The 23273-nt window shown below is 35.1% G+C and overlaps 1 protein-coding gene across 12 annotated transcripts in view; it reads right to left on the bottom strand.

Moving 5' to 3' along the window:
• The window catches only part of HELQ (helicase, POLQ like), a 43560-nt gene that overhangs the window by 5401 nt on the left and 14886 nt on the right, over positions 1-23273 (bottom strand). For 8 of the 12 annotated variants that reach the window (XR_009259471.1, XM_058722016.1, XM_058722017.1 and 5 more), the window contains 7 exons: positions 20998-21237; positions 16468-16609; positions 15924-16028; positions 9603-9825; positions 7937-8094; positions 6627-6725; positions 2289-2462 (listed from right to left, as the gene is read on the bottom strand). Coding sequence is in view for 8 of the 12 variants with exons in the window: in XM_058722016.1 (XP_058577999.1) it covers positions 2289-2462; positions 6627-6725; positions 7937-8094; positions 9603-9825; positions 15924-16028; positions 16468-16609; positions 20998-21237 (1141 nt within the window). In the remaining 4 variants the exon portion in view is untranslated. Of the gene's footprint in view, positions 1-2288; positions 2463-2777; positions 3050-6626; positions 6726-7936; positions 8095-9602; positions 9826-15923; positions 16029-16467; positions 16610-20997; positions 21238-23273 lie in introns of those variants that run through there. The other 4 variants (XR_009259473.1, XR_009259472.1, XR_009259474.1 and 1 more) reach the window with 2 other exon arrangements.

The following is a 23273-nucleotide window of genomic DNA, read 5'->3' as shown; positions in this document are numbered from 1 at the left end:
ATAGTTTTTTTTTTAAGGTCACTTTCTAACCTTGGAGTGTCATTGTGAGCACATGTGATACGTGGAACAGCATTAGCTGGCTATTTTGTGGTCCCTAGAAAAGCAGTCCATGCACTAAAGATGACACAGTGAAGAGAAGAAAACCTTGGACAGAACTAGGATCCAGAAACCCTGGCACCGCCTTTGCTCTAGCTTTTCTGTTACATTTGATAATCTTTTTTCCTCACTAAACTTTATTGGGCTTTCCCATTACTTGTAGTTAAAGGTGCCTTAGCTAATACTATTGATTTTATACTACTTACGTAACTTTTTAAAAAGAAAAAAAAAAACACTTTAAAATACTGAAAATACACTCATGAGAGCACAAGTTGTCGGGTAGATTGTTTCCAGGATCAAACATCCAATTATAGTTGTTTTTCAAGTTCAATGTATAGATTCCTTTACTTGAACACTTCTATGCAGCTGAAGTCCTTATAGTCCTAAGTAAACTAAGGATGGAATATTAGGGGAAGTGCCTTTATATACGAAGAACAACAAACATAGAAAACTCAAGAAAACATATTTTAAAGGCTAGCCTCTCCTTATTACCCATAGTTTTTGTCTATAGCTTAGCTAGCATGTGATTAGAGAATGTGAGCTAATATCTAAAACTCAGCATAAGTAGGAGATATTTAGAAATGTGAATTTGCTAAAATAATTATCATTCACCCCAAAGTCAAGTATTTTGGATTATTTACTCATTAGTATGTATTATAGAGTTAATTGCCATTATACATACACAGAATATGGGGATTTAAGATGGGGAAAGTGAAGATTTTAAATTTAAAAATAAAATTCATGGGGCAGCTGATTGGCTTAATCGGTTAAGTGTCTGACACTTGATTTGGCTCAGGTCACAATCTCATGGTTCATGAATTCAGTCCCTGCATTGGGCTGTGTGCTCATGGTGTGGAGCCTGCTTGGGATTCTCTCTCTCCCTCCCTCTCTGTCCCTCCCCCAATCACTCTCATGCTCTCTCTTTCTCTCTCAAAATAATAAACTTAAAAAAAAACCATAACATATATACTTTAAAAAATAAATAAAATTCATGGGAGGAAAATGTTTTTAAAAAATTGAGTATAGGAACAAATATGGAAAGGATTGTTACACTGCTCAATTAGAAGAAATTTAAATGAGCAAAAAAAGGCTAATATTATAAATTCATCAAAAAAATTATCCAAGAAGAAAAATCTGATAAGCTTTGTTGTGTTATTTAAGGACACTCTGAAAGCTTCTTTTAGGAAAGTCACCCAAATGCATATGGCCAAAATAGCTTTCTTCTTGAATTATCTTATAAACTAAACACTTGACATAGAAACCTAAAGCAGCTGCCAAATGCTGGAATCAAAAATGACAAAATACTATGGAAATCAAGAGAGCATGGTCCCACAGAGTCACAAAGTAGCTGCCGGATATTGGTAACACACTAATGAAATACTTTACATGGTTATCACTCATGAGAAGGATTCTCCCACAGATTCTACATCAATGGAGAATTGTTGTTTTAAAAGTTGATTTCAAATACTTGTAACTATTAAAAAAAATTTTTTTAATGTTTATTTTTATTTTTTGAGAGAGAGAGAGAGAGAGAGAGAGAGAGACAGAGAGTGAGTGTGAGTGGGGGAGGGGCAGAGATAGAGGGAGCCACAGAATCCAAAGCAGGCTCCAGGCTGTAAGTTGTGAGCACAGTGTGAGGCAGGGTTCAAACTCACAGACTGTGAGATCATGACCTGAGCCGAAGCAGACGCTTAACCAACTGAGCCACCGAGCACCCCTTTAACTTTTTTTAAGTTTATTTATTTATTTTGAGAGACAGAGAGACAGAGAGCAATTGGGGGAGGGGCAGAGAGAGAGGAAGAGAGAGAAAATCCCAGGCAGGCTCTGCGTTGTTAGAGCAGAGCCCTACATGGGGCTCGAACCCACAAACTGTAAGATCATGACCTGAGCCGAAACCAAGAGTCAGATGCTCAACCCAATGAGCCACCCAAGCGCCCCCAAATACTTGTAACTATTAACAGCGGTTCTAAGAGTAGGGATAACTAGGTGCTTTCTACTTGTTCACTATATATTTTAGTTGATTTTGTCATTTTTGTATCTTTACTATAAGCTAGTATATATAGTACTTTTTAAGCAGATAAAAACAAGTATAGGTCAACAATGAGAAAATAATGACTAAATGGTTTATGAGTTTGGTAGCAGTTAAAACAAAAAGATGCACAAAGCATGTGTCATCTGTTTAACGGAATTACCTCACAGAAATGTAGCACACAAGAGGAGAACGTGGCAGCTCCAGTAAGAAGACTCTGTATATATCCTCGAGGCATGTTAAATTTTTCAGACACACTCCAAATGTTGGTCTCTTTGAGCAGGGCATAAAGAACAAAAGACAGGTATAGTCTGTTGACAATGTCCTTGTCCACCTTCTAGAAAGACACAATCAAATACATTTATGTACTGGACCTGCTAAAAATGTACATTATATTGAAATTGGACAAAGGTAATGGGAATGAAGTTACACTACAGGAAAGTAAGAATAGAATGATTCCACAGAAATAAAACTAAGTTCTAACATATGTACTTTATAGTAATTCAAATTACCATTTTTCCATGTATAAAAAAAAGAAATGTGCCAAATTATTTCCAATTTAAACTTCCTTCTACAGGGAAGCTGGAGTGGGCTGGATTGTGTTTGTTCCCTGCCCCGCCCCCCCCCCCCCCAAAGATATGTTTAAGTCCTAACCTGTGGTACCTGTGAATGTGATGTTATTTGGAAATAGGATGTTTGCAGATGTCATTAGTTAAAGATCTTGAGATGAAATCATCCTGGATTTACGGTAGACTACCTTTGGGGCTTTGTATTCAATGACTGGGGTCTTTATAAAGAGGAGTGGACACAGAGTGACACAGACAAGAAGGCAATGTGAAGATGGCACTGTCCAACGGAGACACTGGGTGGGGGGATGCGTTTACAAGCCAAGGGATGCCACAGATTGCCAGCAACCACCAAAAGCTAGGAGACAGGAAAGATGTTTTCTTCCTCAGTGCCTCCAGAAGGAGCCATCTTGATTTCAGATGTCTGGCTTCCTGAACTGTGAGAGAATAAATTTCTCTTGTTTTAACACACTGAGTTTGTGCTAATTGTTACAGTAGCCCCAGGAAAAAAAGTACAGGAAGGGAAGGAGTTGGGAAGGCTTTTACATTTACTGTGCTATTTGTAGGTTGTATGTAAGTGTGAATGTGATTAGACAAATGCATTTATTTAGAAAGGTATGTTAGGGGCGCCTGGGTGGCTCGGTCAGTTGAGCGTCCGACTTCGGCTCGGGTCACGATCTCACGGTCCGTGAGTTCGAGCCCCGCGTCGGGCTCTGGGCTGACGGCTCAGAGCCTGGAGCCTGCTTCCGATTCTGTGTCTTCCTCTCTCTCTGCCCCTCCCCTGTTCATGCTCTGTCTCTCTCTGTCTCAAAAATAAATAAACGTTAAAAAAAAAAAAAAAAAAAAGAAAGGTATGTTAATAAGTTGCCCACATTGTAAACTAAGAGTAAATGTTGGATTCTATGATTTCCACATGGTTATGATAATTAATGTTTCCAAAGTTAAAACACTGGCAGAAAAAAATGCCTCCTATAGTTGACAATTTGTGTACCTGCTTTTGCCTATAGTGTCTAGGGACCAGTTCATGTGTAAAGTATTTCATAGTCAATATCAAGCTACCTTAGAAACTGAGTAGCTCATGCTTAAAATCAGAGTAAAGAAAGGATGAACTTGAGAGAGAAAAAGTCAGTATAAAATATAAAATGATATCCTCTATGATAATAAAAGAATGTTTGGGATGAGAATTTAGGGTGGCATATCGAAGGCTGCGTGAATTACAGATTCTGCATGTTGATACTGGATCACCTTTTAAAAAGCATTAAGCTGAAAAATCATGATAGCTGAATTGCCAGTAGGGAGAGATTGCTTTTTAATTTCCAATTTTAGTGCACCTTCATTATTAACTATAATTTGAGTCAAAGTAGATTTTGCTTAGAATGGATTTTCTAAGCCAAGAAAAGTGATATAATTATATTACATGGTAAGATAAGATGTTTTATGCCAATTTCAAGATCTTTTACAAGAAATGTGTAAAGAAAAGTGGAGATGTCATTTTCAATGTGGAGAAATAAAGTCGATTTTAAGTAAATATGTTCTCTAGAATTTAAATCAACTGAACATTTATTGACTATGTTTCATTAAAATGCAACAAAAATAAATTCTGATTTAAGTTTTAAAAGATGTATTATTCTAATAGGATTTTGTAAATGTTTATTATTTGGTAATGAGTTCTAAATTAATATGATTTTGTTTTCATTTTATATTTTAAAGTTGGATATAAAAGGTTTGTTTTAAGAAATATTTTTATTGGGGCGCCTGGGTGGCGCAGTCGGTTAAGCGTCCGACTTCAGCCAGGTCACGATCTCGCGGTCCGTGAGTTCGAGCCCCGCGTCAGGCTCTGGGCTGACGGCTCGGAGCCTGGAGCCTGTTTCCGATTCTGTGTCTCCCTCTCTCTCTGCCCCTCCCCCGTTCATGCTCTGTCTCTCTCTGTCCCAAAAATAAATAAAAAACGTTGAAAAAAAATAAAAATAAAAAAAAAAGAAATATTTTTATTTAACATTTTAAACATTTAAAACAATGTAGCTATTTCTGAGGTAAAAGACCCAATCAAAATACTGGGATAACATGAACACTGAAACATATATTTATTTGGGATTTTTCTTGTTTCTTGAATAGGCCTGGATTGCGATGTATTTTCCTCTCAGGACTGCCTTCGCTGCATCCCAAAGTGTTTGGATTGTTGTATTTTCATTTTCGTTTGTTTCCATATATTTTTAAATTTCTTCTCTAATTGCCTGGTTGACCCACTCATTCTTTGGTAGGGTGTTCTTTAACCTCCATGCTTTTGGAGGTTTTCCAGACTTTTTCCTGTGGTTGATTTCAAGCTTCATAGCATTGTGGTCTGAAAGTATGCATGGTATGATTTTAATTCTTGTATACTTATGAAGGGCTGTTTTGTGACCCAGTATATGATCTCTCTTGGAGAATGTTCCATGTGCACTCGAGAAGAAAGTATATTCTGTTGCTTTGGGATGCAGAGTTCTAAATATATCTGTCACGTCCATCTGATCCAATGTGTCATTCAGGGCCCTTGTTTCTTTATTGACCGTGTGTCTAGATGATCTATCCATTTCTGTAAGTGGAGTGTTAAAGTCCCCTGCAATTACCACATTCTTATCAATAAGGCTGCTTATGTTTATGAGTAGTTGTTTTATATATTTGGGGGCTTCGGTATTCGGCGCATAGACATTTATAATTGTTAGCTCTTCCTGGTGGATAGACCCTGTAATTATTATATAATGCCCTTCTTCATCTCTTGTTACAGCCTTTAATTTAAAGTCTAGTTTGTCTGATATAGCCATAAGTATGGCTACTCCAGCTTTCTTTTGGCTTCCAGTAGCATGATAAATAGTTCTCCATCCCCTGAAACATATATTTATAATTTTATGATATAGCAGTACCTGAGACAGGGCATCAGTTAATTCAAATGTGAGTGAACACCACTTTCACTTTGCAAAATATAATTAGTAATATTTATGTAAATTCAAAGATATAGGGGGAAATGGTAGGTAAGATAATTAGATTTCAATAAAGATTGGATTACCAGAAAAAATTAAAAATGAAAAAAAGTATATTATACGGTGGAAAATGATATTAACTTAAGGAATTTGAAGGTATATTTGCCAGAGAATCATTTCCATTCCTCTTAAAGTTAGTGTATTAGACACTTGCTTCATATGTGTTGACTAAACTTCAAAACCCCAAAATATAAGATATTGCACAAAAAGTATTAACTTATCCACTTCAACCTTCTACAGAAGATACTTCAAGTACTAGACTGGGAGTTCTTTAAGGACAACAAACAACAATAACAAAACCTCAAACCCATCCTGTCTTAGAAGCCCTGACACCAAGCAGAAGGCCTAATAAAAAGTTTCTAGGGGTGTATAAAAAAAAAAAAAGTTTCTAGAGGGGCACGTGGCTGGCTCAGTCAGTAGAGTGTTTGATTCTTGATCTCGGGGTTGTGAGTTTGAGCCCCATGCTGGGCATAGAGATTATTTAAAAAAAAAAAAAAAAAAGCTTCTAGAAAATACCTTTTTCTCCCTTGAACTGAACTTATTTCAGGATTATATACTATGATAAAAACATTTTATAAGTATTTTACAATTTTTATAATGTAAGGCATCAGTAGCTTAAGAAAAATAAGGCTTACTTTCTCCTATGACAAGAAGCTTATATGTGCATGACAGTGTTTCAGAAATACAAAGGTACACCCACAAAAAAAGAACATCACATCATCCAAAAATAAATACTATTTTTAAAAAATGCCCAAATTTCTGGTCCTGAGAATGTTTTAAAAAATAAACTGGGAATTATATTAACTTAAGGAAAAAAAACCATGAAACAAAAAGATCAAATCAACAAAAGAGATGATATAACAGCATTAATTTTGTTAAATCAACTTATTTAGGAAGAGAAAAAAAAAACTATGGTACCTTCCTTATAGCTTGACCTGATGCTTTCTTCCCAATAAAGTTTTCAGAGACTCCAAGAAGAGCAGCTACATTTTGTTCTGCTGGACTGAGCTGGCTAAACTACATTAAAAAAGAGTAAACATAGAGAAAAATCAAACTGTAACTTTAAAAAATCCACCATTTGAACCAAATCCAGTACTTCCTGTGATATTACATTGTCATGGTTTTAAAGGATAGGAAGAAACGACACAAATTTTATTAACACATATTTCAAGCTCAAAAAATGTTATTAAAATATAACATATATTAGTAGAACATTTGAAGACAGAGTCACAAGCACTATGACCATGGACTACGGTTTCCATGGACTATGTGGTTATGTTTAATACTGAGATGTTTGGGGGAGAGAGAGAAGAGAGTTAAGCTTTTGAAAGTAAATGCATTGTATAGTACCACTTAAAAAAACTTAGTTACAGGATGCATGGGTGGTTCAGTGGCTTAAGTGCCAGACTCTTGATTTTGGCTCAGGTCAGGATCTCATGGTTTGGGAGATTGAGCCCCACGTCCGGCTCTGTGCTGACAGCGAGAGGCCTGCTTGTGAGTCTCTTTCTCCCTGTCTCTCTGCCCCTCCCCTGCTCATGAGCGTGTGCCCTCGCTCTCTCAAAATAAGTAAACATCAAAAACAAAAAACAAACAAACAAAAAAAACAACTTAGTTACAATTTAAAAATATGACATTAAAAAGAAAGTTAATTTCCTGCAATTAAAAGCCACATACTGCCTCTGCCTCACACATGTTCATGTCTCTGCCCTGTTATTGTAGAATCGTAACAAACCATACTCGACCACCTGGTTTTGTGACAAGCAGGATCAGTTCCACCTTGCTATTGGTGATAAAACTGACATTCCTTCTCAGGTGTTAACATCACTGGACCCATCATGCTTGGCTCTGATAGAGCTGTCATATAATTAAACTCTCAAAAAACAACTTTCACAATTTTCTTCACATTCTAGGCATTATAAAATGGAGTGGTCACCAAATCATAACGATAACTATCTTTGGGGAATGGGACCAGGGATGATCTTCTTTTCTTTATTGGACGTTTCTTTATTTTTTCTATAATGAACATGTTCATATTTAACAGAAAAGTACTATTTAAGTTAAATAAACCAAAAATGCTATGGCCATATTACTATTTTAAAAACTGAAACATGAAAGGCCCAATTTCATATATATTTTAGCAGAGAAAAAAAAGTGAATAATCACTTAACAAAAATTACATCGTCATTAATAAATAAAATAGTCTATATTGAAGAACCTTGTATTCTCACCTGCCTGAAGTATATCATCCAGTCTGGGTCACACTGAGAAGCCATATCATAGGGAGTTGTTAGGTAAATTAGGTGAAGAAGGCTTTCGAGTACAAGTCCTTCGAGACCTTTCTTCAAGTCTCTGTAGAGAATGTCACAAGAAGCCAAATCTATAGTTCCTAAAAGAAAGATACACACATTTATATCTCATAATTGCCAAAGAGGAAAAAAGGTGAATTTTAAAAAGGTCTTATTTAGAAGTTACCTAAATATAGCAAAAAGTCTTTAAAATCTCTTTAAAAAATGTTTTTTGAGTCCAGTATAGTAACTGTGTTATATTAGTTTCAGGGGTACAATGTAGTGATTCAACAATTCTATATATTACTCGGTGTTCATCATGATGAATGTACTCTTAATCCCCTTCACCTGTTTCACCCATCTGCCCCACCAAAACCGCTTCTTAACTAATTCAGCACATTTGGAGGTCATTTTGATTGTATATACCAACATTTAACAAGTACATACCAACTACTCTGTTTTTGGAAATCTAACCCAGAAAAACATTTCCACACATACCAAAAATACATACATGGAAATGCACACTGCAGCTTTGTTTATAATTGAGAAAAATAAAAAACAGTGTAAATGTCCGTCAACAGGAGAATGGCTAATTAAATTACAGAATTCACAGTATGAATGATTACAGTAGAAAAAGAAAAATGAGGTATATTTAAAGGGACTGACATGTTAAGATTCTCCTAATATTTTAAGTGAGAAAAGCAATTGCCAAAAAATGCTTCCAGCTATGATTTCATTCTTAAAAATAAAATATAAAATAATATGTAAATTATATGCACAAACAGATGCATAAAATAATCTATACACATGTACACACACACACACACACATATATACACATACACATATTAATCTATATATAAGATAATACATGGAAGGATACACATCAAATTATTAACAGTGGTTGCCCCTGGGAGAGTGGAAATGGGTCAGGAGAATGGGATTTTCCTTTACATAATTCTAAGTTCTAAGGATTTTTGTAAACAATAGAAATGTATTATTTTTCATTAAGTAAATTATGATGTAGCCATTAAGAAAAAACTATTCACTGTCATACCATGGAATAATTTACAAGATATTATATTAAGCAAAAAAAGCAAATTCTGGAATACAAATGATTGTTTATTTAAAAGCAAAAGCTTAAGAAAATCTTAAATTTGTATATATGTATATATTATGTTTTGAAATGAAATGTACAGAAAATGTCTGAAAAGACATACACCAAATTGCTATTCTTGGTAGGATATTCAGATTTGTATGATTGCTAGGGGAGAGGGATATGAAAGGGGGATGACCATCTTTTCCCTCAAATACTTCTGCAGTACCCTAAATTACTTGTAATTCAACTTTTTATTTACTAAAAAAACTTTTTTTAAAAGTCAGCTCTACCTGCAAGAACTCATGACCTCAAGATCAAGAGTCGCATGTTCTACCAACTGAGCCAGACAGGCTCCCATATTTTTCAACTTTTAAAAGCTAAAGTAGTTTGACAGTTTATAAACTTAATGTTATTAATATGAACTTACAATTCCAATTTAAAGGAACAGAATGATGTAATTTCTATTTTTTTTCCCAGCACATTTCGTCAGAAAGTTAGGGAAACTCTTACCCTTAAAAGAAGCTCGTCCCAGTTTTGTAATATGAAAACTATGTTGGAACTCTTCTTCAGACTTATCTGTAGTGTCTTTTTGTAGGAGTCCTTTTTCTGTCAGGTATCTAAGTGATTCCACAGTTATTTCCCACAGGCTTTTTTCTTTCAACAAAATTTTTTGCTGAACACCAAAAAATGTACCATTCATAAAGTGATAGATGTCATCAAGATTTGTTGCAATCTGAAAGAATTCAGGACATCATTGGGACATTGTCCTTAATTCAAGGCATCATTTTGAATGCATGTTAATCTCCATACCTCAAAATTATTGAAATAAATTATATAAAGTCAACATACTTACATATATAAAGATAATTTTATAGTGGGATTTTTAAATTAACATGAAACAAGTTAAAGAAGTATCATATTCATACTTTTTATGAAAATCTACAGTTTTCATTAAAAAACTGCTCAGATTTTTGAATAATTTTTCACAGTAATCTCCAAAGCTGTGCTCTCTGTTTACTCTCCAGCCAATTATCCCAAATTCCCACTCAACCTCCTTCAGAAATCCCTTCACCTCTTCCTTTCAAGCCACCTGTTATTCTTTAGCAATAAAAATTGTATTAAAACACACACACACACACACACACACACACACACACACACACACACACACACGTAAAACACAACTGAAAGTCTCCTCTGAAACAGGATCAGGCAATACTTCCAACATATCACCTAAAAATAAACAGTTTTCTTTTTGTCTCTCTTACCCCTGCTCTTTTGCTGCCTGTCTCTCCTCCCCCTTGTAGTCACTATTTAAAATCTATAATGGCAATTATAAGTAATACTTAACCCTCCATTTGGTATTCAGATGTAGAGTTGATGCTAAATTAGAATAATATTATATTAGCCAATTTCAATGAAATCAGCATATTATACTAAAATATAGTCAATCAATAAGCATATTTTTCTCACAATTCTGGTGATAGTTTCAATTGGAAAACTTTAGTTATTTCATAGTAAACCAATATGAGGGTTAACAAAAAAATATGAGGCACAGACATTTCCTATTGCTTTTCTTCCTTTTAATAAAACTCATTGTTTTTTTTTTTAAACATTTATTTATTTGGGAGGGGGCAGAAAGAGAGGGAGAAAGATAATCCCAAGCAGGCTCTGTACTGTCAGTGCAGAGCCCAATGGGGGGCTTGAACCCACAGACCATGAGATCATGACCTGAGCCAAAATGAAGAGTCTGACGCCCAACCGACTGAGGCACCCAGCCACCCCTTAATAAAATTCATTCTTAATATAGTATTCAATTAAGCCAAAACTGCAGTTTTAAGATATTCAAAACTGATACTCAGTTTGTAGATTATTACTTAATTCAAAGGTATGCAGGAATCAGAGATAAAACATACAAGGTGTCTGAAATATGGCTGTGATAAATAAATGATACCTAGAGGCTCCCTGAATGCGATGGCCCAACCACTGTTATGTCGTCTCATTAATTCCTGGAGTTTCCTTCTCTTCCACTAAAGCATGGATCTAGTCTCTCCAGGGCTGCTCCTCTGTACCTTCCTGTACCTGCTGCCCAAGTCACAGACCTTGCCCTTCTTGCCTCTCACCCCTCTTCTACCTGGTTGTTCCTGTCCAGAGGACTTGATTTCTGCTTCAATTCCAACTCTAAAGGTTTTCCTGTTCTCTGCCTTCTTTCACAACTGGAGCCCTGTTGTGAACCCCTTCCCCAAGGTGTAAGAGGACCCCTGATGACCTGTCCCTCTCACGACTGGGTCCAGTTTCTTGAGTTCTGCCTCTTATGGGCAGGCGTGGAACAACAGCTGCCTACCTGCTAGTCTCCTGAACCAACTGCTGCCTGGACTTCTTGCTGCTGTACTCCAGCTGTTAAAACAGAATTTAAACGCAACTGTTGTTCCCGGTAGATCTTGCATTGCCAGGCCCATAAAACCACACCCTTGTGGCCAAGTCAGGTCTCCCAGTCTCCCTGTTACCTGAGTGTGCTTGTCTTAAGTGAAGTCCCAACTCCCTCCCAATTTCACTGCTTTTTGCTGAGTCCTAACTCATATACGTATTTGTCAGGGTATGTATTATGAATATTTCCTCCATGCTTTTCATTTTTTAGCAGTGTCTTTTGAAGATAATTTAAAAAATTATGATGAAGTCTATTTCATTCATTTTTTTCTCTTCATGGTTTATGTTTTTTGTTTCCTCGTAAGAAATCTTAACCCAAGGTAACAAACAAACAATTTACTCCTATATGTTCTTCTAGGAGTTATATTTTAGCTTTTATTTAGGTCTATGATCCACTTTGAGTTCATTATTTTGGACAAAATTAGAGTGAGGTAAGAGTAAAGGTTATTTTGTTGTTGTTGTTCTATGCAGATATCTTGTCAGTACAGCACCATTTGTTGAAAAAAAAAAACTATCCTTTGTCCATTTAAATATCTTGGCACCTTTTGTTAAAAACTGATCATATATGAGGAATGCCTGGCTGGCTCCGTTGGTAGAGCATCGACTCTTGATCTTGAGGTCCTGAGTTCAAGCCCCAGTTGGGTATAGAGATTACTTAAAAAAAAAAAATTTGATCATATATGTGTGGGCCTAATTCTGGACTTACTAGTCTATTGTTCTATATGATCCTTGCACCAATATCACACTGTCTTGATTACTGAAGCTTTATAGTAAATCTTGAAGTAGTATGAACACTTGTTTTTTCACAAAATTAAATTTTGGCTATTCCACTCCTTGCATTCCCAAATAAATTCTATCAGCCTTCAATTTCCACAAACAAGCTTGTTGAGATTTTGACTGGGATTGCACTAAATTTATAGACTTTGGGATGTAACATCTGATCAAAACTGAAAATTCCAATTCTTGAATATGGTACCTCTATTTATTTAGGTCTTGTTTAATTTCTCTCAGCAGTTTTACAGTTTTGAGTATATAGGTCTCACACACAGTAGTTAAATTTATCCCTAAGTGTTGCATGTTTTGGATGCTATTGTAAATGGAGTTGTTTTTCCAATTATTTGTAGTGAGTATACAGATACGATTGGGTTTTGTACACTGACTTTGTATCCTATGACACTGCTGACTACACTCTAGCTTTTTTTGTACATTCCTTTGGGTTTTTCTTGAACCTACTATCAGCAAATAAGACAGTTTTACTTCTTGCTTTCTAATCTATGTACCCTTGTGTTTCTTCCTGTCTTGTACTGGCTATGATTTCTGATATATCCTGAAAAGCAGTGTGAAAGTAGACCTTTTTTTTTTTCTTTTCTGATCTTAGAGGGAAAAATATGTAGTCTTTCACCATTAAGTGTGATGTTACCAGCAGTGGTTTTTTTTTTTGTTGTTGTTGTTTTGTTTTGTTTTTAAATAAACACCCTTTATTAAGTTGATGATGTTCTCTTCTAATTTGCTGAGTTTTTATCATGAGTGGGTGTTGAATTCTGTCAAAAAAATAATAACATTGAATTTTGAATGTTAAACAACTTTGCAATACTGGAATAAACTCTGATTGTGTTGCTGTATTACTAATACTTTGATAAGGATTTTTATTATCTATTTTTACTATAGATATGTAGTTTTCTCTTCTTGTAATATCTTTGTCTGGTTTTGGTATCAGGGTAATGCTGATCTCAAAAGATGAGATGAGCAGTGTTCCCTCTTCCTCTACTTTCTGGAAGAATATATGTATGATTGGTATTATTTCTTCCTTAAATGTTTGATAGAGTTTACCAGTGAAGTCAGTTGAGCCTGGAATTTTCTTTGTGGTAAGTTTTAAGTTGTAAATTCAATTTCTTTAATAGATATAGGACTATTTAGACTTTCTGCTGCTACTTCAGTCAATTTCAAAAATTGTGTCTTCCAAGAATTTTCCCATTTCATTTAAATAATTGAACTCATTTTTCAGCATTCAAGGATACAATTATTTCAGGATTATTCATTACTATTCTTTTAATATCTCTAGGATCTTTAGTGATGACCCTCCTTTCATTACTGATATTGGTAATTTATGTGTTCTCTCTTTTCCCTCTGTTATCAAATCAGTCAATAATCTTACTGATCGTTTCAGAGAGCTAGCTTGTGTTTTCATTATTTTTATTCTCTAGTCTATTTTTTATTTCATTTTTGCTTTTACTAATTATTTCCTTCTTTCTACTTGGGCTTTTTTCCCCCCACGTTCCTAAAGTAAAACTTAGACCCTGAATTTAGATTTTTCTTATATTCTAATAAGCATCTAAAGTTATAAATGTCCTTTTCAGCACTTCTTTGGCTTCATGCCACTAATTTTGGTATATCTGTTTCCATTTTCATTCCATCGTAAATATTTTCTAATTTCCCTTGGAATTTCTACTTTGACCACTGGTCAAGTGTGCTATTTAATCTCCAAATATTTAGGAAATTCCCTAAATCCTTCTATTATTATCCTTCTATTATTGCTGGTATACTATAATTGCTTTCATTAGACACAATACTATATTGGATTTCAATCCTTTTAAATGTATTGAGACTTGTCTATGATCTCAGAATATGGTCTACATTGGTGAAATATTTCCCATGCACTTGAGAAATATTTCACACACACACACACACACACACAATGGTACACTGGAAAGAGTACAGGCCAGCATGGCAGGAAACTAAATTATAGTCCCATCTAAACCATAATTCACTGAATGATCTTAGACTACTCACCAGTTTTCGGAGTCTGTTACCTTATCTAATATATAAATGGAATAAGACTTGATGATCTTTATGATCTCTTCCTCCTTTACTAATTCCTTAGCAACCTCCCTATTGTAAGGATTTATTACATTATACATGGATTACTACAATTACTTTTAAACAAGTCTTGCAATACTTCTGCATGCTATTATCCCCATTTTACAGATAAGGCAACTGAGCGAGGTTTACGAGAGAGCTGATACCTTACCCAGGGTAATAAGAGACAGAGTTGGGACTGGGACACAGGTATGTGTGATATCAGAGCTCTTGCTCTCAACCACCACACTTTACTAATGCTCCACTGATATGTGACAGTGTCACAACTCTTTAGGCTAGTATTTAAGCATGCTCTCATATCCTCCCCAATTTATAGCACACAATCTGGCCCAACTTTTCCCACCCAACCTTCACCTCTTCAGGATCTGTAGGCCTTCTCTAGAGCTACAGAATCTAGTCTGTTGACTGATACCCCACATCATCTTTAGCTTTCTCATCATTCATTCTATGTCAAGTACCTGGAATGGCTTATTCTTTCCCTCTGCTTGTCTACAACTTCTACAACTTCTTCTTTTTATTTGAGAGAGAGAGAGCATGCGAGCAGGGGAGGAGCAAAGAGAGGGAGAGGAGAGAGGGAGAAAGTCTTAAGCAGGCTCCATGGTCAATGTGGAGCTTGATGTGGGGTTTGTGGGGCTTGTGGGGCTCAATCTCAGGACTGTGAGATCATGAGCTGAGCTAAAATTAAGAGTTGGATGCTTAGCCAACTGAGCCACCTAGGTGCCCTGACAACTTCTATCTCCTTCACTACCTAGCACTGATTTCTTTTCGTCCTTATAACCTTTCACTATTCTGAACTGCTAAGGGATATTATAATATTCCACTATTCATCTATAAGGTAATCAAAACTTATGGTATTTTTTTTTTATTAATTATCTTTTGTATGTTCACCCAAACTGTTTGGGCTAATAAAGATATACTGCATGATAGGTTAAGACCACTGGTTTTGTAGTTGAACAAAGCTGAATTCAAACCCTGGCTTTGCCTCTTTATGGCCATGTGCCCTTAGACACAAAGTTAAAATTTACTTACAAATAACCCTAAAAAAGAATTTTAACTCAAGAGTAACCCTAAAAGAGAGCTAATCTCTAAGAAAAGGAGTGTTTTCCTAGTGTGCCTTTTCTTTTTAAATTTGTTGTCTGATAAAGGCTATACTGATCTCACAAATGTTTATAATATCCTAGAATGATCACAGGACAACAGGTGAACCTTATTCCTTACAAAGGCAGAGATGATGGGTTACCCCACATCAGGACCCATGTCTTTACGGCTTCTTATAATCCCCAGAGTCTCCAAAAAGTCTCTCACTTGTAATGATGCCCAGTTATGATTTGTTGATTTTTCATATTTCATACAACTCAAAGCATTAAAAATGCACATATAAATCTAGATTCAGATTTAGCATGTCAGGCTGTTCTTTTCCACATTAGATTAGAGGTTAGCATTTTTTTCTACTTTACAGTTCTCATAACTTTTAAATCTCTATTATCTCACATAACAGTAATAAGATTTAAAAATATTGAAAAATACCTTCAAACCAATTAAAGAGAGAAACAAAGTTTGGATTCCCTTAGTGAATTCTTGAACAAGATGGCTATAACAGTTTTCCAATGGTCTGCTTATTAACTCCAATACCTACAAAAGTTAAAGCAATATTATGTTTTGTGTTATTATAAAAAAATAAAGTGTTCTACATAAAATTTTCTATTTTGCATAGATCTGGTAGAAGTAGGGGGAATTTAAAGACATAAAAACAAACAAATAAGAATTTAGCAGGTGTTTTCATGAAAATGGAAGAAAGATAAATAGGAAAAATACCTTTTATTGCTTGTCTGAAATACAAAAGTATTCAAACTACTTGTTCTAGTTCTTAATCATAGAGGAGAAAGAAACACTATTTAAATAAATGTTAATAAATTTTAATATTTTATAATATATTAATATTTGATATATTTGATATTATAAATATTAATAAAATTAATACATTTTAAAGGATGATATATATCATAAAAGAGCTACAACCAAAGACCAAAATGAGACAAAATGATTAACCACCAACTGGATTGATTATTACCTGTTGCTTGTCTTTTTCTTGCAGTATAAGGATACTCTCCCCAATAGAATCTATCCCAGCACGGCCAGCTCGGCCAATCATCTGTTTATATTGGTTCCTCTTTAAAAACTCCTTGGCAACATAGGGAGCTCTTAAAATAACTCTATGGAATTGATAATATTAATTAAAAGTGATACTCCATCTATGATAATAGCATCTATCTTTTAAATTCTGTATTATTTATCTGGTATTAAATTTAATGACATGTTAACTCAAACTAATAAGTGACTACTATTTACCAAGAACCTGTGATGTCCTAGATTCTTTATGTACATTATCAGTTAATTCTTACAAAATTATTGGTAATAATATTCTTTATTATTTTATTTTATCTTATTTTTTTACAAAGGGGCTAACTGAAACACAGACAAGCTAAGTGGATTACCTCAACCCACAAAACTAGTAATTACCAGAACTATGGTCTGAACATGTTGGCCTAGCTACAAAGCTTATGATCGTCACTAGAACAACAGTCTCCAAAGATTTTTGATTCTATACTTCATAAATGAAAAATCTGACCATGCACTATGAACATATGCCTGCTTATGTATGTATGTTTGTATGTATGTATGTATATATTTATATTACTGTCAACTATATAAAATTACAAGTTTCAACCATTTTTGATGTACAAACATGGTACTTTCAATCCTGCTCATGTATATAAAAGTCTGTAGCTAGTTTTCCTGCTCAAAAGTGAGAGGAAATCTGTCATTTATCTACTAACCAACCTACTCTTTTATTTATAAATCTCTATGGACAGCCAAGATTATAAACACTTGAAGAAAACTAAGGACATTAAAAAAAAAAAAAACACAAGAATATGCAGAAACAGGGAACAGAAAGAATTTTTAAAAATTCTAATCAGTATTCACAGAAAATTCTAGAGGGTATTATATTCACAATATGAGAACAGACTATTACAAATGAAGAGCAATAAGAGAAGATAGTTCTTGGAAATTAAGAAAAAATTTTAAATTCATTAAAAAATTCAAAGACGGACTTAATAATGAATGAACACAGTTAGTGGGATACAATAAAAAACTGATCTTGTCACATAGAAGTAAAGTTGAAGAAATCACATAGCTCATATAGACTGAAAACTGTGTAAGAAAACTTGAGAGATTTGAAAGCCCAATCTACCAGGCTTCAACCCTGTCCAAGGGAAGTTACAAAAACAGAGAACAGAGATAATGGAAAAAAAAAGAAAAAGCCAAACAAAAAGTAAGATGAAGGCATAAAACTTTTTTGGGGGGAAGGGGGGAGAGGGTGCAGGTGAGGCAGGGGCAGAGAGAGAGAGAATCCCACGAGGGGCAGAGAGAAAGAGAGAGAGAGAGAAGCGGGGCTCACCCGGGGTTCCTGTTTCTGTTTTTTTTTTTTTTAATTTGAAGTGGGGCTCTTGCTCACCTGATACAGCACGCATGCTCACCCAAAGCAGGGCATGAGCTCACCCGATGTGGGACTCGAACTCACCAACTGTGAGATCATGACCTGAGTCAAAGTCAGATGCTTAACGACTGAGCCACCAGGTGCCAGAGGCATAAAAGGCATAAAACTTTAGATTGAAAGCATTTTCCCAAGTGTAAGACCTATGAATAAAAAGTAGCTAAACTGGGATAGTTGGGATTAAGAATTAAATTTCCAGGGTTTCAAACCTTGGTTTTTGAAACTCATTTGTTGGTATGAAGTTGGGTACATTATTTAATTGTTCAGTGTCTCAGCTTTCTGTTCTATAAAATGTGGACAATAAAATATAACCTTCTTCACAGAGTTGTCATGAAGCTCTATTAAGTCAATGCATGTAAAGCTGTTATGACACAGGGGAGGGAGTGTAATAGCTGCAATTATAATTATACACTATGATGAAATTTTAAGGTAACAGAGAAAAATCTAAGTTTCTGGAGAGGAAAAAACAAACCTATGCAAAAACAAAAATGGGCAACAGTGGCTCCTAAAAGACATGGAACAATACTACAAAGTCCCCAAAGGGAAAAAATTGAGACTAGAATTCTTTTCCTAGCAAGATGTTCAAGTGTGAAGCTAAAATAAAAATACCTTCAGCTATAAAAAGACTCATGGGGCGCCTGGGTGGCGCAGTCGGTTAAGCGTCCGACTTCAGCCAGGTCACGATCTCGCGGTCCGTGAGTTCGAGCCCCGCGTCAGGCTCTGGGCTGATGGCTCAGAGCCTGGAGCCTGTTTCCGATTCTGTGTCTCCTTCTCTCTCTGCCCCTTCCCCGTTCATGCTCTGTCTCTCTCTGTCCCAAAAATAAATAAAAAAACGTTGAAAAAAAAAATTAAAAAAAAAAAAAAAATAAAATAAAAAAAATAAAAAGACTCAAAAATTTCTACCCCCCAATCTAGCATTTAAAAAATAATTGCTCAGCAGTCAGAGAAAGACAAATATCATATGACTTCACTCATATGAGGACTTTAAGATACAGGACAGATGAACATAAGGGAAGGGAAGCAAAAATAATATAAAAACATAGAGGGGGACAAAACATAAGAGACTATTAAGTATGGAGAACAAACAGAGGGTTACTGGAGGGGTTGTGGGACAGGCGATGGGCTACATGGGTGAGGGGCATTAGGGAATCTACTCCTGAAATCATTGTTGCACTATATGCTAACTAATTTGGATGTAAATTTAAAAAATAAAATTGAAAAACGAAGAAGATGAGAAGTCTGCCTGTAAGGAAAAATAAAAGAATGAAAGTAAAAGACAAGAAAGAAAGAAAGAAAGAAAGAAAGAAAGAAAGAAAGAAAGAAAGAAAGAAAGAAAGAAAGAAAGAGAAAGAAAGAAAAAGAAAGAAAAATTACTCAGGAGGTGCCTGGGTGACTCAGTCAGTTAAGCATCCGACTTCGGCTCAGGTCACAATCTCATGGTTCATGAGTTTGAGCCCCTGCATCAGGCAGTGTGCTGACAGCTCAGAGTTTGGAGCCTGCTTTGGATTCTGTGTTTCCCTATCTCTCTGCTCCTCCCTAACTCACGTGTGTGCATGTGGATGTGCTCTCTCTTTCTCTCTCTCTCTCTCCCAAAAATAAATAAACATTAAAAAAAATATTACTCAGGGCACCTAGGTAGCTCAGTAGGTTAAGCATCAGGCTCTTGATTTCAGCTCAGGTCATAAAATCATGGTAGTGAGATTGAGCCCCACTTTGGGCCCAGCACTGACAGCATGGAGCCTGCTTGGGATTCTCTATCTCTCTCTCTCTCTGCCCCTCCCCTGAACTCTCTCACTCAAAATAAATAAACTTAAAAAAAAATAACTACTCAATGATGGCAAAATTAAAAGTAAACCACAGAAGGAATATGTGAGTATGAGGTAGTGGTAAACAAAACACAAGTATAATTAATAGGATAGTTTAAATAATTATGGACTATAAGATGAAAGAAAATTAAAAATCTGAAACTAAAACTTTAGAAGCTGCAACATACATGAGGCAGTATAGGAGAATATACAAATGCTAAGACTTGTTATGTTCAGGAGAGGACAAAGTTATTAATTAAATCTAAAATGGCAGAAAAGCATGTTTGATTATAACTTAAAATTTTAAGAGTAACAACTGGAATAAGAGAAATAGGATATATAATTTCCTTTTTAATTCTCCAATTATCTGAAAAAAGGAAAATTTAATCAGTGACAGAGGTTGAAAATAAAAGAATGGAAAAAGATAAACTCGGCAAAGAAAATGCAGTCCTAGTGTTCAAAGTAAAATCACTCAATGAGAAAAACAAGGACCTATTAATTGATAAAAGGTATGATTCAACAATAAGATATTTGAAGTAAATCTTTGTATACTTCAAAAGTTTTGAAATACAAAGTAAAAACTTCTAGCAATGCAAAAAGGAGAAATTGACAACTCTGTAATAACAGTGGGAGACTAACACAGCTCTCTGAAATCGACCGATCAAAGAATCACAAATAGAAAACAGAGGAGCTGGTAACAAGATTAACTGTGGTCTCATGGAGATGTCCAAAACTGCATACCCAACAGAAAATACATGTATTTGAAAAAATGTCACAAAGTTTAAAGTCACAAATTATAAAGATCATAAATCAATTATACAGGCCTATAGCTTTGGTAGTAACTGAAAAGATAATCAAAGACTTACTCTAAAAAGATACTAGACTCAGAAGTCTTTATGGATGAGTTCTCTAAGCTTTCAACGAAATCCCTATGTTAAATACACTCTTTCAGATCATAAAAATGGTAGAAAGCTTGCCAATTGTTTACAACTAAAAAAATAAACCTTAATGTCAAAACCAGATAGGGAGAGCACCAAAAAAAGGAATTCTAATACCAGGAAATCTACTAAAGTTATTCTTCATCAAAATAAAGGAAATAAACCACACAATTAACTCAGCAAATGAGGAAAAACATTTGATAAATTCTCACCCACTACCGAGAAAGAACAAAACAACAGAACTCCTGGCAAGCTAAGAATTAAAAAGTTTCAAGCCTGGCCAATAGTTTACTGTGTCTTACCTTCGAGCTGGTAGATTAACGCCTGCTGCGAGGGTGGATGTGCAGGTAAAAAGGCACAGAACTCCCGTGGAATAGGCCTCTTCCAAGAGTTTCCTTTCATCACTTGTTAAACCACTGTGGTGATAAGCAACCCCAAAAGGGATGGTGCGCTTTAAAACAGGACACAAGTTGCCACTGCTGACATTCTTCAAGTTTTTAATCACCTCATGTTTTTCTTCCTCTCTGTGTTTCAGATACTCCCTAGGAAAAACGATCTGTTAGAAATATGAACCCTTGATCTTACGGGAACAAAGTGCCTACTGCTTTAACTTTAGTAGATGCGTGTAAAAGTTCTTTATTAAAAATGATATTGCTTTCCTTAATAGAAGTACATAAGATGTTCTTAGAATTCTGATTCTGAGTTCATCAATCATGAGCCACTCTCAATCTTTTTGTATATCACAGAGTCCTATGAAAATATGATTAAGACTAAGGAAAAAAACCATAAAATAAACATCCAACATAACACTTTGCTTATAAGTTCATGGACTTGCTGAAGTTCATTCCTGTATTGCCTATGAAGGCAGGTTAAGACACTTGCTGTAGATGTTACAATTAGTTTTTTCATTAGAACATACATTTTTATTGGCTTTTTAAAGAAATTTTAAGTCATTTGCTTCTGTGAAGATGGAAACATATTTGTTATCAAATCATATGTACTTATGTAAAACACCAAGGGTCTAAACACTAGCATTTTAGAAGCTTCAATAATATCCCACAATGTCTCTGCATCTAAGAGTACCTATTATTTTAAACAGACATAGAGCCAGATTCTACTGCCCAGGGGATTTCATTACACCAGTTTCCCGTGACATTTATGATAAGGAGGCACATAATTAAGATACAAGTGGATATCACAGGACTCTCAAGAAATCACATGTAAAAAGTTTTTTTTTTTCAATGTTTATTTATGTTTGAGAGAGGGAGGTTGCAAGCTGGGGAGGAGCAGAGAGAGAGAGAGAGGCAGAGGTCAGTCAGCACAGAGCCCGATGCAGGGCTCGAACTCACGAACTGTAAGATCATAACCTGAGCTGAAGTCACATGCTTAATGGACTGAGCCATCCAGACACCCCTCAAGAAATCATGTTTTAAAGATACTCATTTAGAACCCATTTAGCTCTAGATTTACTTTATCTACATATAAATTACAGAATAAAGAAAGTATGCTCAAAACATGATTCACCATTTCTTAATCAAGAGCCACAAAAAGGGGTACTGAACTATACTCAGAACATTCAGCTTATGAAAGCAGCAAGTAATATGCAAAATATATTTTACAGGAAATTTTCTTTCAGACGATGTTAAGTCCTATCTCTTTCAGAAAGTATCAAGTATCTACTATAATTCATTAACTAAGGATTCTAGAAAACCAAATTTTTAAGTGCTTCAGTGTTAAACACCAACATTTATGTCCCCAAAAACCTATCATCACCAAAAGCAAAATAAATCAAGGGTAAAATTAGTAAGTCTCATGTCTCCCAGGAAATGTCAGTCTCTAATAAATTTCCATATCGCTTAGCCGGTGCTATATTCCCTTATTCTATGAAAACAAATGATTTACTGAGACTACCTCAATGATAATTTAATTTCTTCAGGTTTTTATAATCAACATCATCATTGTAAAGGCAGACTATTAGTTACCAAAATGGAAACTCCTTGACTTTATCCTAAACATCTACATCATTGTGCTGGTCAGTAAATTAACTATATTAGACCAATCCATGACAGTAGGACTGGATGGGGAGGTGAGGGCTGAATTAGAATCCATAACTGTCTATGAATGGTGATACAGCACCGGCTAAGGGGCCAAAAAGAAGTCTGAAAAATACGATAAAACTACACATGGGACAAAGATACAGAAAAAAACTGAACTGTTCATACTTAAGGTCACTTTATACCCATTGCTATGAGTATAAAAGAGCCAATATTAAAATACTATAAAGTTACAAGTTAATAAATTTCTTAATTACTTAAGAAATTCAATTCAAATTCAAATTTATTTACTTTAGTGTAAAGTTTACTAAGAAAACTAAGGCAACAGTATTTAATTAAAGAGAAGGTTAAGTTGAAGATATGATTCATATCCACAGTGATTAGTGCCTGGGCCTCTGACTACCATAGCCAGTGGGTGAACTTGCTGCAGGTTGAACCTGCCTGGAAAGTTTTACAAAATCCTGATACCTGGGCCCCACCTGCAGAGATTCTGATTTTCTGGGATGTAACCTGGGCACTGAGAT

This window comes from Neofelis nebulosa, chromosome 3 (assembly GCF_028018385.1).
Source record: "Neofelis nebulosa isolate mNeoNeb1 chromosome 3, mNeoNeb1.pri, whole genome shotgun sequence".
Taxonomy (NCBI): domain Eukaryota; kingdom Metazoa; phylum Chordata; class Mammalia; order Carnivora; family Felidae; genus Neofelis; species Neofelis nebulosa.
The sequence above is the reverse complement of the archived record's forward strand: the minus strand, read 5'-3'. Positions and strand labels throughout refer to the sequence as shown.